This window comes from Mandrillus leucophaeus, unplaced genomic scaffold, assembly GCF_000951045.1.
Source record: "Mandrillus leucophaeus isolate KB7577 unplaced genomic scaffold, Mleu.le_1.0 Scaffold167, whole genome shotgun sequence".
NCBI classification, from domain to species: Eukaryota; Metazoa; Chordata; class Mammalia; order Primates; family Cercopithecidae; genus Mandrillus; species Mandrillus leucophaeus.
The window spans coordinates 331,984-349,337 of NW_012101665.1; the positions used below are offsets into that span (position 1 = coordinate 331,984).

At 45.9% G+C, this 17,354-nt stretch overlaps 2 protein-coding genes across 4 annotated transcripts in view; both read left to right on the plus strand.

The window, feature by feature from the left end:
* Positions 1 to 7,550: 7,550 nt before the first annotated feature.
* The window catches only part of RRS1 (RRS1 ribosome biogenesis regulator homolog (S. cerevisiae)), a 16,388-nt gene continuing 6,584 nt past the window's right edge, over positions 7,551 to 17,354 (plus strand). For 2 of the 3 annotated variants that reach the window (XR_001005651.1, XR_001005652.1), the window contains exon 1: positions 7,551 to 8,913. Coding sequence is in view for 1 of the 3 variants with exons in the window: in XM_011976473.1 (XP_011831863.1) it covers positions 7,667 to 8,764 (1,098 nt within the window). In the remaining 2 variants the exon portion in view is untranslated. Of the gene's footprint in view, positions 9,265 to 17,354 lie in introns of those variants that run through there. The other variant, XM_011976473.1, reaches the window with a different exon arrangement.
* ADHFE1 (alcohol dehydrogenase, iron containing, 1) overlaps positions 11,041 to 17,354 on the plus strand; it is a 36,524-nt gene continuing 30,210 nt past the window's right edge. The window contains exon 1 of the mRNA XM_011976472.1: positions 11,041 to 11,137. Coding sequence (XP_011831862.1) covers positions 11,079 to 11,137 — 59 coding nt within the window. The 5' untranslated portion in view covers positions 11,041 to 11,078. The remainder of the gene's footprint in view (positions 11,138 to 17,354) is intronic.

The window sequence follows — 17,354 nt, forward strand, 5'->3', positions numbered from 1 at the left end:
GTAAAATGAGATATCCTGAAAAAAACTTTAATCAACAACTAGGAAAGAAAGCACTTTATAAGAAAACAACACTGGAGCACCTGAAGGATGGAGGTTTGAAACAAAAGAAAAGGATCATAGAGATGAACTGTAAAGGCCACCTCTTCAAAACCCTTCATTTTCAAGATAAATGAGACCTAAACTTTGTTTCCTTTGAAATTCATAGGCTTTCCGGGGAAGAAAATCCCAGATACACCATAAGAAGTCAGCTTCCTCAGCTACAAATTCACAGTATTTTGGATAATGAGGCAAGGGAAATAAACATTAGGAAATGCCAGGAACATTATTTATACATTCTAAATAAGTTCTGTTTAGGCCTGGGGGAAAGCACCTATGCTAGAATCAACTGGATCTTCTGCATCCCCAAGCGGCCCAGGGAGCTGACGAGACTGGTGCACTCTCAGAGGCTGACAAGTACACAGTGACACCTACTTGCCACTAAGAGGTTCTTCCCTTTGCTGTCTTCCTTTGGCAAGTAAAAACACTTTGAAAAAGAAGTGTAGGCTACAGAACTGACCACATATGTGGTCAGAGTTTTGGTTTTTCTATCCATTGTTTTCACTTTTCATAGATGTGTTCTAAAAAATAATGGGTTAATAATGTTTAGAAATAATTCACGGTTAAGAAGGGCCAGGAATTCATGTTTATTAGGCATAGTCACAACTTCATAACTTCCCTGTGTATTCTTAATATTGCTCTAGTGGGAAGTTTAAAAGAAAAATTTGATTGGCAGTTACTTCATTTAGAAGGGATTGATATTTCATACATGGTCTATGACTACAAAGGCAAATTGAAGGCTGCATGGCAACAAGGTTGCTTTCCTTCGGGGAAAGATATTCCGGACTCATCTGCCTCGTCTGGAGTAAATCTACTCTAAAGCAGTTTACAAAAACTGTTCGGGTGTTACTGATTAATAAAAATCCAAAAGGATTTTTTACTCATTGTAACTTTAAATTCAAAAATTAAAATGCAATTAAAATGACAGATTAATAAGCAGATCTAAATTTTCTGTTATTAGATTCTTCGAGTGCAAATATCCCTAAAATTCTGGAAATTTAGCTTTCCATTTTATATCAGTTTTTCATCCATGTAACTGATCTCCTTATAGAAGTAAAATCTAATGACTAATACCAATCTCATTCTCTTAGGATACGATGATGATGTTTTATGAATAAAAACTATCAGTTAGTGGTACTTATTTATCTTATAGGCCATAATAAGATTGTGGCAAATGCAAAAAACTGTATCTAGCAATTTTTGGAAAATAAAAACCATTGTGTCTTTTACGGCATTGGAGCTCAGAAAAACAATGCCCCAAAGTAAGGTGCTTTGGCACGCTGAGTACTTTGAGCTGTAGGATACTGGAAGGACCCTAGAAACAAAGCTTCTCTCTGGTCTTCTCCTGCCCTCCTGTCTCCTGGTCCCTCTTTTACCCTAAGGCAGGCCATAGAAATCAGAATTCCCCTTCCCCACAGTGGGTCATAGAAACTAAACATATTTCTCTCAACTTCCATTGCCTTTCTGCATATGAGCTGGTCATAAAGAAATTCTCTGGTCTACCTTGTCTGATAGTAGATCATAAAACCCTTATTCCAGAAGGGGTCTTGCTCTATACCGAGGAGGAAGGAATGCCACACAGAGAGGCCAAGAAGAATCCAAATAGACAGGCCTTGTTGGGTTGTTCCCCTTCAATCTATTAAATTAGATTATTTCCTTTGTGTCCAATCCCATTTTTACATGGTTGTCCACTCTTCATTGAATCTAAGCATAAAAATGGACAGTTTTCCCTTAGGTCTTTGGGTCTTCACTGTGAAGGCTTCTGTGTCATGCAAAACTTTGACTGAATAAATTTGCCGCGCTTTTGTCTTGTTAACCTGTCTTTTGTTATAGGAGTGTCAAACATGACAACCCGCCTCCTTTTTTTTTTTTTTTTGAGATGCTCTGTCAGCCAGGCTGGAGTGCAGTGGCCCAATCTCGGCTCGCTGCAACCTCCAACCTCCCAGGTTCAAGTGATTCTCCTGCCTCAGTCTCCTAAGTAGCTGGGATTACAGGCGCCCGCCACATCTGGCTAATTTTTGTATTTTTAGTAGAGACGGGGTTTCACCATGTTGGCCAGGCTGGTCTCAAACTCCTGACCTCAGGTGGTCTGCCCACCTCGGCCTCCTAAAGTGCTGGGATTATAGGCATGAGCCACCGCTCCCGGCAGCCATGACCCTTTTGAGGGCTAAGGAACGGTATCACAGCATTTTCACCCCGCAACAGAGTCCAAAACAACTTAAATCAGTTCCAAAAGTCTACCATCATTTTTACTATCCTAAAATCCAAAGTTCTTTGTAGGTGAATGTACAAAGTTTGATCGTTTTTCTATCTGCTTCTACATTAACTATACAAAATGCTATATCTTCTTTGTTCCTCTTTAAAATAAAACAAACTTTTAGTACAGGTTTCTCACTAAGACTGAAATACATAAATACAAGTTTTGTCTATGATTAAGAAACTTTTTTTCCTTTAAGTACTTCCAAATTGAAATTACAAATCAGTAAAAATGAGCCATGTGAAAATAATGTAAGCATTTCAAGGGCCCTTTTCTTCTATTTTATCAAATTACTGGCACATTGAATTTCCCAGACAAAAATACTTTTATAAACTATGTTCACAGCAGGATTAAAGAATGGTTGAATCATCCCTGACAATTTCCGCTACCAAAAAGAGGCAACTGAAAAAAGAGACATTTAGAAAGTAAATCTAAGTTAATGTGGCATCAAAGAATGAAAAAGAAACTTCTTACAAAAATGTTTTACTGACCAACATAGTTATGTTTTGAGGGAACATGAAAGGTATTGCTTTCATGGCTTTAACCTTCTTGTTCCTGTTTTGGGAAAAACTCTCCCTTCCGGGTTCACTTTACAATAATTGCTACAAAAATATAATTGCTGCTTTTTCTGCCCTGCACCTCACCTCACTTTTGCCTTTCTTGAGGAATGTTCTTAAGGCTCTAGAGAGATCTAAGATGGAAAATAAGAGTGGGAAAGAAATACTTGGAAACCAAGCATAACGAGGACTATCATGACATGTGACTAAAACATAGTTGTTTGGGGCCAGATCATGAACATCCAAGACCAAGAACAGTCGCTATTCCATCAAGGAGAAAGGAGAGTCTTTGAGAAGAGTGATTTGGCCAGATGCACAAAAGGTAAAGCTTCAGGACTGCCCTGAAAAGAATATGGAAGCAGGAAATGTTGGGATGCTCCTAGGATGGTTCCCAGGATATCAGTCAGGGCAGCAAACAGGCAGTGGGTAATTTAAGAAAGATAAACAAAGAATACTTGCAGAGACGTGGGCAGTTTAAGGAAACTAACAAAGAACGGTAGTGCTGCGTTAGCAGAGAACTATAATCACTCCTAGGCCTGCAGCAACCAAGGGAGCAGCTAGAGGAGCAGGAGGAGGATGGCTGCGTGGACAGGGCTACCTGATGGGAGCTGTGGCCTTTTGATGGACTTTTGATGGCAATCTGTATACATGCCCTCACTCTCTTCACACCTTCTGATCTTCTGTCACTGCCCCTGCTGACCAAACCCAGTTGGAAGCCAGGGACAGAGTGGAGAAAGAATATGGAGAAGCAGATGAAAGAGATCCAGTCTAGGAAAATAGTGGCAAGGTCATGGCAGTGGGAATGGAAAAGGTATAATACAGAGATAAACCAAACAAAACTTTTACATTGATTGGATTTGGAGATAAGAAGAGAAAAGTCAAGGATGATGTCATAGTTTCAAGCCCAAGTTCTAGACTAGAATGATGATAACATCAACTGAGTTGGTCTTTACTACTTCTCAATGCCAGCACAGTGCCTCAGGCATCAAAGCCTTCTATAAACATTTCCTGGGAGAAAAAGAGGGGCTGGATGACGGATGGATGGATGAATGGATGGATGGATGGATGGATGGATGGATGGATGGATGGATGGATGATGGAAGGAGAAGCAAATTTGGGAGATGATGATGTGTTATGTCGTTTTAGCCATACTGAGTTTAGAATATGTTGAAAAAGCCCAGTAGGTAATTGAAGATTTAATCCTAGAGCTCTGAAAAAGAAAGAAAGACGTACCTGTAAGAACCAGCTGCACAAAAGTGGTAGCTGACACCATGCAAGTGGATGATATGTCATAGAGAGCACATAGAGAGAAAAAGTGGGATCTGATGACCAAACTTAGGATCTCTCTGTATTTATGGGACATAAGGAGGAAGGGAAACCAACAAAGGAAAAAGACAATATATACCACCATTTGTTGTACTATTAATATATATTCATATATATTTCTACATCTCTGGTAGGCCTTCTTTTTCTTTTTTTAATGAAGGGGACTTTTATTTATTTATTTATTTCAGAATCAGGGTCTCGCTCTGTTGCCCAGGCTGGAGTGCAGTGGCACCATCACAGCTGAGTGTAACTTCAAACTCAAGGGAGCCTTCCTCAGCCTCCTAGTAGCTGGGACTACAAACACATGCCACCATGGCCAGCTAATTTTTTTGTTTTTTGTAGAGACAGGGTCTCACCATCTTGCTCACACTGGTCTCAAACTCCCGGTCTCAAGGGATCTTCCCGCCTTGGCCTCCCAATGTTCTGAGATTACAGGTGTGAGCCACCACACCTGGCCAGGGCCTTCTTTTTCTGGACACCGTATAGTCTTGCCTAAAATAAGAATGATACAAATGCAACCTGGAGACCACAACTTACTCACTTACCTCAGTAAGATTTTTTTTAAGCCCAAAATCCCAATCTTACTGTTTCTGCTCACCTTGAATCTAACACAATCAATATTAATAACCTTTAATTAGATAACCCTATAATGTTTATGCTTTCAAACAATCATTTATTGAATGCCTAATATATGCCCAGCACTACGTGGAAGTAAAAATCAGTCTCTAGTCTTCAAGGAAATTAAAATCAATTTAGATTATTAAAAAAACCACTGAATATGGCTGAGCATGGTCATTCACGCCTGTAATCCTAGCACTTTGAAAGGCCAAGGTAGGTGGATCAGGAGTTTGAGACCAGTCTGGGTCACATGGCAAAACCCCAGCTCTACAAAAAATACACACACATACACACACATACACACACAAACAGCCAGGTGTAGTGGCACATGCCTGTAGTCCCAGCTTCGTAGGGGGCTGAGGCAGGAAGTTCACTTGAACCCAGGAGGTTGAGGCTGCAGTGAGCCGAGATCGTGCCACTTCACTCCGGCCTGGGTGACAAAGTGACACCCCGTCTTTAAACGTCTTTAAAAAAAAAAAAAAAAAAAAACCACTGAACATAAAACAGAGCTCAATTAAAAGCTGATCTGTATGCTCCAGATCATACCATTTAACACTTGTCAACCTCTGCTCTTTTTTTCCCAATTCAGAAGACTGACAGAGAAGCTAACTCCTATATATCTGTACTTCCTATTAAAGATCCAATGATGTTACATTATATAGTTAATTTCTTCTTACCTTTCTTCCCCAGTATTCCGTCATAAGGTCTCAGTTATCTTTGCACCTAGTGTCTGGCACATGGTAGCCATTCAATTAAATGTGTGTCAAGTGAATGAATGAATAAGAAACCAAGCCAAGCCTGTAGCAGTCATATCAATACATTCAACTCTCTCCTATGGCAAATCCCAAAAGTTTAAGGCTCAAGGCAGTTAGCTAATATGTCTTTGACATAGCCTTGGCTACATGGGATGACTGATGTTAAAGCCTTGATGCTGAAGTTAAAGTAGATTCAGGGGGAAAAAAACCAGCAAATTCTAAAATGCTTTCGGATAAGAGAAAGGCTAGTTCAATGCTGAAACTAAACTGAGTCTATTTGCTAATTGCTGTTAAGTTAATTTCATTGGTTAATTCTCCAGCATAACCCCCTCTAGGATAAACCTGGCCCCCAGTGAAAGGAAGATAAATCCTGTAAACCACACAATCAGCAGTGCCTCTGATACTCAAATGTACATACTAGTCACCTACAGATCTTATTAAAATAAACGTTCTGATAAATTACATCTAGAGTGAGGCCTGAGATTCTGCATTTCCAACAAGCTCCCAGGGGATATTATGCTGCTGGTATGCAGACCACACTTTAATAAGTATCAAGAGCTTGGATGACAATCAGAGAACACATCTACAGACTTAAAGCCAGAGTTAACATATCGCTTGTTCTTATACTTCCTAGTTGCATAACTTTAGATAAGTCATTTCACCTCTCTGAGCCCTCCTTGTTTCATCTGTGAAAATAATATAGCTAATATAATAATTAATAACATAGTTAATACTAATAGCTAACACATATTGAGTTCTTACTATGTAGCAGGAACTAATGTTTCATGTTTGTCAATTTATAAATAAGGCTTTAGGTCAAACATCCTCTCCAAGTAATTGTGACCTGATACCTGACTGTAGGCCGTTTGACTCAAGAACCACCGCAGAACACCATGCAGCACTGCCTCTTCAGCTTAGCTCCCAGAGCCTACGAAAACGAAATAATAATCGGTATTTAGCTAACTTGTATCGAGTACTCATATGCTCCAGGCCCTCGTTTAACCCTCCCTTGGAAGATATTAACTCATTTATCTTATAACCACCCTAGAAAGTATTTTTATCCTTATCTCACAGGCCTTAAAATGGCCTCAACAAGTAAAATTGCTGAAGGACCAACAGTGGCACAGTCAGGATTGGAACCTAGGCAGTGCAACTGCAGAGCCTGGTGGAGAGTGTAACTGCAGAGCGTAGCGTAGTTTCAGCATTGTACTAGACTGATTGAACTAGACTAGGTTCTGTAACTGCAGAACCCCGGAGCTCCAAGTCAGCTAGCTCGCTAGGGTCGGTGCACACCTGCGCCCACTCGGGGCAGCTTCATTGCCAGAGCCACTGACTCCCAAAACAAAACCAATCTTCTACAATTAGCTCTGTGTGTATCTGTGGGATGTTATGTTTCTCGTGCCACAACTAGGAACCCTGAAAGCAAATTATGACTCCGGTGAAACAATTTGGCCCTAAGAAGGGTGATTGTCTAAACATCTTCACAACGGATTTACACAGAAATTGTAAAATGCACTTGATTGGAAACCCACACCACAGGCAGTCCCAGGAATTTGTACCCGCCCTGGTCCTGGACCGCCCCTCCGGATTGCGCCCCAAGACTGTCCCCGGACCACCATCCTAACACCACACCCTGAACTGCCCCCCCAGGACCGCCCCCTAGACCGCCCCCTAGGACCGCCCTCTCTAGACCGTCCGCGAGACTGTCCCAGGACCGCCCCCTGGACCGCCCCCGCGCCCCGCTGCATCCTGGGAATCGTAGTCCCAATCCTGCTCTGGAACGAGTAGTGCCGGCTGCTGGCGCCAGCTCCGCCTCTATCAGGCGTCCGCCTAAGGTCCCGCTTCTAATCCTATAATCTCTCCATACCGCCCTCTGCCGGCCTTTCCTCTGGTTGCCCGGATGGCGAGCCGGTTCCGGGCGCTCCGGAAGCGAACCTTTCTTTTCCGGATTGGGCATCCCGGCGTCTGCACGTGGTTATGTTGCCGGAGTTTGGGCCGCCGCTGTAAGAAAAGTAACTTCAGCTGCAGCCCCAAAGCGAGTGAGCCGAGCCGGAGCCATGGAGGGCCAGAGCGTGGAGGAGCTGCTGGCAAAGGCAGAGCAGGACGAGGCAGAGAAGTTGCAACGCATCACGGTGCACAAGGAGCTGGAGCTGGAGTTTGACCTGGGCAACCTCCTGGCTTCGGACCGGAACCCCCCGACTGGACTGCGGTGCGCCGGACCCACGCCGGAGGCCGAGCTGCGGGCCCTGGCGCGGGACAATACGCAATTGCTCATCAACCAGCTGTGGCAGCTGCCCACGGAGCGCGTGGAAGAGACGATAGTGGCGCGGCTGCCGGAGCCCACCACACGCCTGCCGCGAGAGAAGCCTCTGCCCCGGCCGCGGCCACTTACACGCTGGCAGCAGTTCGCGCGCCTCAAGGGCATCCGTCCCAAGAAGAAGACCAACCTGGTGTGGGACGAGGTGAGCGGCCAGTGGCGGCGGCGCTGGGGCTACCAGCGCGCCCGGGACGACACCAAGGAGTGGCTGATTGAGGTGCCCGGCAATGCCGACCCCTTGGAGGACCAGTTCGCCAAGCGTATTCAGGCCAAGAAAGAACGAGTGGCCAAGAACGAGCTGAACCGGCTGCGTAACCTGGCCCGCGCGCACAAGATGCAGCTGCCCAGCGCAGCCGGCTTGCACCCTACCGGACACCAGAGTAAGGAGGAGCTGGGCCGCGCTATGCAGGTGGCCAAGGTCTCCACCGCCTCTGTGGGGCGCTTCCAGGAGCGCCTCCCCAAGGAGAAGGCGCCCCGGGGCTCTGGCAAGAAGAGGAAGTTTCAACCCCTTTTCGGGGACTTTGCAGCCGAGAAAAAGAACCAGTTGGAGCTGCTTCGTGTCATGAACAGCAAGAAGCCTCAGCTGGATGTGACAAGAGCCACCAATAAGCAGATGAGGGAGGAGGACCAGGAGGAGGCCGCCAAGAGGAGGAAAATGAGCCAGAAGGGCAAGAGAAAGGGAGGCCGGCAGGGACCTGGGGGCAAGAGGAAAGGGGGGCCGCCCAGCCAGGGAGGGAAGAGGAAAGGGGGCTTGGGAGGCAAGATGAATTCCGGGCCGCGTGGCTTGGGTGACAAGAGAAAAGGAGGACAGCGCCCAGGAGGAAAGAGGAGGAAGTAATAGTTTCTCACCGTCGGACCCGACTGAAAACCAAGGACTATAAATACTAAGTGTTAAGTTCTAGGTACTTGTACGGGGACTCAGAAGGACCTGGCCGCTGCCTTCATTGAGTTTAAAGGGACAGGATTGCCCTTCCCTCAAGAGAGTATGTAAGTGTTGGACTGCAGAAATTAATGATTTTCCCACAACCGAGACTTTGGCTGGAGATTAAGAACTTATTTGAGGATTTAAGAAGTAGGGAAATAATTTGGTGGAAACCAGGAATGAGTTCTGTTCTTAAACAGCCTTTTTTATTTTTAACTTTGGCTATAGAGTGAGGTAGAGTTGGCCATATTTCAGACTTAGATTGACGTATATGTTTCTGCATTATTTTTACAACAAGCTTGTGTATCACAGCTGGGGGTGCGGGGAAGGGAAAGAAAACAGTTTCAGAATTGGATAGGCAAGTGACTGTTTTAAAGGTTAAGTAATAAAGATGTCTTATCTAGTGTGGCTTTTAACTTTCTGACTATTGGGTAGAAACTGTACATGAAGCCAGTTACCTGGATACCTGGTACAGATTATTTTTGTTTACTTTCTAAAAAACACAAAGCAGGCCGGGTGCAGTGGCTCACTCCTATAGAGTCCCAGCACTTTGGGAGGCAGAGGCAGGCGGATCACCTGAGGTCAGGAGTTTGACACCAGCCTGGCCAACACAGTGAAACCCCATCTCTACTAAAAATAAAAAAATTAGCCGGACATGGTGGCTGGTACCTGTAGTCTCAGCTACTTGGGAGACTGAGGCAGGAGGATCGTTTGAACCTGGGAGGCGGAGGTTGCAGTGAGCCCAGATCATGCCGCTGCACTCCACTCCAGCCTGGGCAACAGAGGGACCTCAAAAAAAAAAAAAAAAAAAAAAGCAATTAAATTATAATAGTTTCAGTGAGACCACTTTTAAACTTATACTTCTTTTGGTATCAAATATAATATTCAAAGTAGTAAAACCAATGGCTGTTTTTTTAAAAAGATTTTATGCTTTTCAACACTGAACACATGGATTTCCTGTAAATGATCAATTTGGGCTTCATTGACTAATGGTAACAATCCTCATTAACCCAGAAAACACTTAAATCTCTCTGCATTTGTATCCCCAGGGGTGTGTGTGTGTGTGTGTGTGTGTGTGTGTGTGTGTTTGTTTTTAAGCTTGACGTCAGGTATAGTTTTGTTTGGGGAAGAAAGAAACAGACCCATAAGATTCTTAATTAACACATTATTATCGGTTTGTTTTTTTTTTTAAGTTCCGGGGTACATGTGCAGGATGTGCACGTTTGTTACATAGGTAAACGTGTGCCATGGTGGCTTGCTGCACCATCAACCCATCACCTAAGTATTAAGCCTCTCTGCCCCCTTCTGTCCCCTGCCCCCAGGCCCCAATGTGTGTTGTTCCCCTCCCTGTGTACATGTGTTCTCATAGAACATTATTATCTTTTGATTCATTGGTCAAGTTGGCCTGAGCTGGTTTGGTTAGGAGGTGAAATGTTTATGTAGCTGTCCTTGGTCTTCTTCCTGTCCATCAGTCTCTTCCAGTTTGATCTCAAATTCATTTCTACAAAACTTAGTATCTCCTGTAAAGGATTCAGATTTCATAATAACAGATTACTAAAAATGCACATGTTTAGTTGTTACTGCCTTTGGATACTTTCTGATAAAGTTGAGCTTCGTCGTTAATCAGCTTTTCCACTGGGGCGTGGCAGATATGGCACTGCCAAGCCCTCCCGGAGCATAGCCTAATCATGGCAAGTTTTAACTATTGATGAAACCATTTTGCTTTCATCAAAAGCAAAGCCATTCACACAGTATTTAGCAAAGACCCTCAGGCTCTGCTAGGTTCTTGTTTACTGTTAAAACAGTTTAAAGGCAGGGTCTTGATCACTTAAAATACTCCCAGAAGGGAAAGTAATATTTTAAAGGATTCACAAATCCTTTAAACATGGAAAAAGAATGTCCCTGTTCCTCTCCCTTTCCCCAAGTCCTCAACATGTGAAAAATAGAGGATAAGTAAAGAGATTTAAGGCCGGACCCGAGGCCCTGCAGAGCAGTTACCTTCTACGGCAATGTCTAGGATGGATGGTGCGAGTGCGGCTGGGGCAGCTGGGGTGCTGGTTCTTATTCCGTGGGAAAATGGCCCTGAGCCCGACTGGGCTGGGGCTTAGACAGGTGACCCGGCGGAGCGGGTGGGCAGGCGCGGCCGAGGGGCGGGAGGCGAGCGGCCTCCGTGATTGGCCGGCGGAGGGGGCGGTGTAGGACCCGGGGAGGGTAGAGGACTCCCAGCGCCATGGCCGCAGCCGCCCGGGCCCGGGTCGCGCACTTGCTGAGGCAACTGCAACGCGCAGCGTGAGTGCGGGGCCGGCGGGCGGGCAGGGGACCGCAGGATGCCACTGTGCCCACACAGTCCCCTGGGTGTGACCGGCTCGGATCCTGCTCAGTCTTCTCCGCTTGCTTTCAAGAATTCGGGGAAAGGGATACCGCCCTGAACTCCCACCGCGCGCCAGGCGGAACAGCCAGGTCACAGAGTGCGCGATGCAGCCTCGCAGGGCGCAATGAGGCAGCCTTTACTCTGTCTACCGTTAAGGAAACTGAGGCCAAGAGAGGACCTGGTCCCACATCGTGGCAGGCAGTGGAGAGCTTGGCATGGTGGCCAAGACAAATTCATGTATGCAGTTGACACATATTTACTGGGCATATATTATGTGCCAAAAGCTATTCTAGGTTCTGGGGATACAAAGATGAAAGGCTCTGGAGCAGTTTGAGGTTTAGTGGGGAATGGGATGAGGGGACGAGGCTAAAACCGGCCACAGCAGACTGGGTGTAGAAGGGAAGGATGGATGTGAGAAGTCGCAGAGTCACACTCCTTGGCATGTACGGGGAGTCAGGGTATTCAATGTTATGACACGCCTGACTCCCTGCAGAAATGCGAGGTACATCCTGGTCACCTGACAAATACTTGCTGACCATGCAAGTGCATAAGTCTGTCTGGAAAACATGGACAAGTTTGAGCTCACAGGTGGAGATCAGTAGGAGGAAAGGCGAGGGACTGGAGAGGAATGTCAGGCAGAGAGAAGAGCAACACCAGCGATGGAGATGCAGTCCCAGGACACAAAAGTCAAGTAGACCTACCTTCATAGGAGAAGACAGCTGATAAAAGACCGTGAATAAGAATATAGCTAATACCATGAGCCAGGCAGTGTCCTACACACTTTGAATGGACTATCAGCATAATAGTAACTCTAATCCTTTCACTGACCCTGTGACATACGGTATTGTCATCCTCATAGATACGGAAATAAAGACATGGGAAAGAATTTGTCCAGCGTCACACAGCTAAGCAAATGACACAGTCATAATTTGCACCCAGATACTCTGGCTTCCCAGTCCTTGTTCTCAGGCCTGTACTAAGGAATTTGAATTGTGTCCTGTAGATAATGGAAAGCCATTGAACAGTATTTCTCACCATGAAACATTGATACCTTAAAATGTCCCATAACAAAAGAATTCCATGGCCAAATAAATTTGGGAAGCTCTTTACTGCTGTATCGCCCTCTTGGAGAATCAAAATATACATTAGACATGCAGGGGTCTAAGAAGCTACAAAAAAAAACTAAAGCTGTGTTGAAATTTTTGGTTCTAAACCTGTGTCATAGAATTCTTTGTCACACAACACCATTCATTTCCCATGGAATCAGTGTCACACACAGAATGTTTTTGGAACGGTTGCATGAGAAGGGAGTATGGCATAATCGAACTGCGTTAGCGCATTCTGGTGGAAATGTGGAGTGAAGAGGAAGGACTAGAGGTCATTGTCCTGCTCCAGTCTAAAGATAATGGCTTCATGCACGGAGAGGCAGTTCCTTGGGAAGATAGAAATGTTGAGAGGTTGGTTAGAATCCACAGGATTTTGTATCTGAATAGTTAAGAGTTGAGATTTCTGGCTTGGGCACCAAGTAAACAGTGGGTTCATTTACCAAGGCAGGGACTGTAGGAGGGTTAGTGTTAGGAGGAAGATGGCAACTTCAGTCTAGGGCATTTTGAGTTGAGCATGCTTCTGGTACATTCAGATGGAGACCCTCAGTAGGTGATTGAAAGCATTGTTCTGGGGCTCAAGAGTGAGTTGGGAACTCATCCATCCATGTGTACAGAGGACAGTTGAAGCCTTAGCAAAACTCTAACCTAGAAGGAAACAGCTGAGGGTGAATTCCTGGGGAGCAGCACTGCCACAGCAGGAGTAGCAAGATGGTGCTTTCTTCTGCACGTGCTTATTTTTCTAATAGGGTAAACATTTTAAAAGTGGGAGATTTCCAATGAAAATCTTGGAAAATTGGAAAATGACATCATTGGGCCCATGTTTCATTGGGGAAAAGTGGTCTAGGGCATGGGGTGATGTGTGGCCACCTCTATTGGACAGAGCATGCACTCTGGGCTTCTGCCCAATGCATTCCATAGAGCAGCTGCACTGACAACTGAATGGAGGGGAAAGAACCAGCACTGAAGAAGACAGAGGCAAGGTGTGGCCTGGCCAGAGAGGTTGTGGGAATGCCCTAGAGGGCAAGAGTCATATTCTCTCTCCAGATGTGCAGCCCTTAGCTGGGCAGGGCGGCGGGTGCCCGTGGTCCCAGCTACCCTGGAGGCTGAGACAGGAGAATCACATGAACCTGGGAGGCGTAGTTTGCAGTGACCAGAGATCAGGCCGCTTCATTCCAGCCTGGGCTACAAAGCAAGACTCCGTCTCAAAAAAAAAAAAAAAAAAGAGATGTGCAGTGCAGCCCTGCTTTGGCTGTGTTCTCTCTGGGGTACAGCAGGGAACAAAACAACCTAACCATGCCATGCATGGGGCACAGGGGACAGATGACAAACTAGTTAGTAAAATTGAGAGTACATTAGCTGTTGACAGTTATTAAAGAGAACATAAAGTGGACTGGAACATTGAAGGAAGGGATGCAATTTTTGAGGTGTTCAGAGCAGCCCTCACTGTGTTAGTTTCCTACAGCTGTTGTAACAAATTATCATGAACCTGGTGGTTTAACACACATTTATCTTCTTAACAGTTCCAGAGGTCGGAAGTCCAAAATTAGTTTTACTAGGCTGAAGCCAAGGTGTGAGCAGGGCCACACTCCCTCTTGAGTAAGGCTCAGAGGTGCCGCAGAATCCACTTACTTGCTTTTTTCCAGCTTCTGGATCTATACCTTCGGTTCCTTAGCTTGTAGCCCCTTCCTCCATCTTCACAGCTGGCACCCATCTTGCTTCAGTGCTCACATTTCTGTCTTTCAGGTCAAATCTCCCTCTGCTTCCCTTTTATAAGGATATGAGTGATTGCATTTAGGGCCCACACAGATCATCCAGGACAATCTCCCCATCTCGAGTTTTTTTTTTTTTTTTTTTTTTGAGACACAGTCTTGATGCCACTTAGTATGGAGTGCAGTGATGTGATCACGGCTCACTGCAATCTCGAATTTCTGGCCTCCTCAAAATCCTCCCACCTTAGCCTCCCAAGTAGCTGGAACTACAGTGCACACCATCATGCTCAGCTAATTTTATTTTTTGTAGAGATGGAGTCTCACTATGTTTCCCAGGCTGTTCTTGAACTCCTGGCCTCAAGCAGTCCTCCCACTTCGGCCTCCCAAAGTGCTAGGATAACAGGTATGCGCCACAACACCTGAGAAGGTTCTTTTTTTTTTTTTTTTTTTTTTTTGAGATGGAGTCTTGCTCTGTCGCCCAGGCTGGAGTACAGTAGTGTGATCTTGGCTCACTGCAACCTCCACCTCCTGGGTTTGAGTGATTCTCCTGCCTCAGCCTGCCGAGTAGCTGGGACTACAGGCACACACCCGGCTAATTTTTGTACTTTTAGTAGATACGGGGTTTTGCCATGTTAGCCAGACTGGTCTTGAACTCCTGACCTCAAGTGATCTGCCCGCCTCGGCCTCCCAAAGTGCTGGGATTACAGGTGTGAACCACTTCGCCCAGCCAGGATTCTTAATCATATCTGCAAAGTTCCTCTTACCATATAGGGTAACATTCACAGATTCCAAGATTAGAACCTTATCTTCAGGGGCGACTACTCAGCTGACCACACTCACTGAGAAGGTAATGGTTGCAGAAAGACCAGTGGATGGAGAGAGCAAACCCTGTGGCTTTCAGGGAAGGTATGCAGAGGTGAAGCATACCTGGGTATGGAGCAGAGTGAATGGGGGGAGATGGGAGTGTGGGGCCAAGGGTGACCCCAAGATTTTCTGGCGCGAACAACTGGAAGGATGAAATTGCCATTTGATGGGGATGGGGAAGGCTGTGGGAAAAGCAGGCTTGAGAGAACACCAGGAACTCAGTCTTCCATAGGGAAAATGTTAACGCTTCATAGACTTCCAAGCAGAGATGCCAAGTGAGCAGGTGAACCTGGAGTTCAGGAGAGATGCCCAAGCCAGAAAGATAAATTTGGAAGTCATCAGCATCAAAGGTATTTGAGACCATGAGACCAGGGGAGGTTACTACGAGACTGAGTGTGGAAAGAAAAGAAAATGTTCCAGGACTGACACCTGAGCCCTCCAGCATTTGGAGTCAAAAATCATGAAAAGAAATGAAGCCAAGAGCAGCCAGTGTGGTGAGAAGAAAACTGAGTGGTGCCCTGGAAGCCAGGGAAGAACATGTTTCCAGGAAGGAAGGAGTGACCAGGAGAATGCCGCTGACACATTGGGTACCGTGAGGACAGAACTGAACTGAGCAGGGTGGTTAGCTGGGTAGAGGGCATTAGTGAGCTGGGAAGTTGGTCAGTTGAGTCGGGATAAAAGGTGATGGCAGGAGGTTCCAGAGGGAATGGGAGAAGATAAATCAGAAGAATGGGTATAGCCCGCTGAAGGGAAGGAGAGAGGTAAAAGTGGGAGCGGGAGAGGAAAGAGGAACAAGAGGTTTCTGGTTTTGTTATATAAGATGAAGGAAATGTGCTTATGAATAAGCTAAAAAAAATGCTGGTTGCTGATGGATAATGTCTAACAGGAAGGGGGATTGTGATAATTTAGAGGGGAGAAGGGAGAGCTGCTGGCAGTTCTTGAGTAGATGAGAGGGGATGCGATTTAGGGAATGGGAGACAGATTAGCTTTTGCTGAGAGTGTGGCTAAGAGGTAATCAGCGATATCAAGAGGGAAGCCAGAATAATGGGGCCAGAGCCGGGAGGGTAGGTAGATGAGGTCCTTGCTCTCCCCAAGCCTCACTTTGCTTCTCTGAAGGAGTCCAAAGAAGCCCATCAGTGCCTTCAGGCCATCCTAAGAAGGCAGGAACCCACAGCCTGGTTCCCCCACTCCAGTTCAGGCCCTCTGTCTTGGCATGCCAGGAAAAGAGAGGAGAGGGTCAGGGGAATGAAAATGTCTACATTCACTTATTTATTCATTTACTCGCTCATTTAATCAGTACAAAAGGCTTACTTGGTGCTAGCCACAGGGGATAAAGTTGTGAGAAACAGTAGATCCTGCCTGGGCATCACTAAATTCACAATCCACAGGCAGATAGAAGCAGGAAAACAGCACCACTGTACTACATTTTAACGCGAAGGGAGGCTCCAGAAAGGGTGTCTCTCTGCAGCCTCGGTCCTCAGGGAAGGCTGCCCAGGGGAACTGACAGGAAAGAACAAAAGTTATCCAGAAGAAGAGGGAAGGAAAGTATGTTGCAGGCAGAGAATGTAATAAGGGCAAAGTTCTGGAGGAGAGAGAGAGACTGTGGCTCATGCAAGGAAAAGAAAGAAGTTAATTTTTCCAGGAGCCCAAACCCAGAGATGGAGTGAGTTGAGGGGCCAGTCAGGCAGGGGCAGGCCTGAACTTTATGTGAGAGCCATGGGGAGCCATTGAAGCAGCTTTCAACAAGGGAGTGACATCATTGGAAATATGCCCTGACTACAGTGTGGGAATAGAGGTGGCAGAGGTGGAGCCATGAGAAGCCAGTTGGGAATTTGGTAGTCATCCACTTGAGAGGTGATGTTGGAACCAGAGAGTGGCAGGGTCCCAGGAAAAGTGGGTGGAGTTGGGTAGAGACATGTTTGAGGCCTTAGTGCATAATGAGCTCTAAAGGGTGAGGGAGGAGGAAGGGTCAGAATGGCTGAAGGCAGCCCAGGACAGAACCTAACATTTAAGGAATAGGCAGAGTGAAAAAGGAGCCAGTAAAAGAACAATTAGAGGAAGCCTAGGCAAGTAGGGCTCCTGGAAGCCAGGAAAAAGTTCCCCCTGCCCAAAAAGGTGTGACCATGCGTTTTATACTACTAGAATGAGATGCTACCAGGTCTGAGAAGTGAGGACACAGCCGGACAGCTGGACTTGCAGACACAGCAGCCGGATTTCAGGGGCCAAGGAATGTGTCCGAGATCCAGAAACGAAGCCAGCAAATGTAGGTCGGGAGGAGAGAGAGGGAGAGTGAGCCCGCCAGAGGGGGTAGGAGGTGGAAAAGTTTCAGGGGCAAAACTCTTCAATAGGCTGAAAAAGATTGAGTGAGGGGGAGAACTAGGAAATACAGGACAGGTAGAGGTCCCGAGAAAGCAAGAGGGGACAGGATACAAACCGCGAGTAAGAAGTAGAAATAA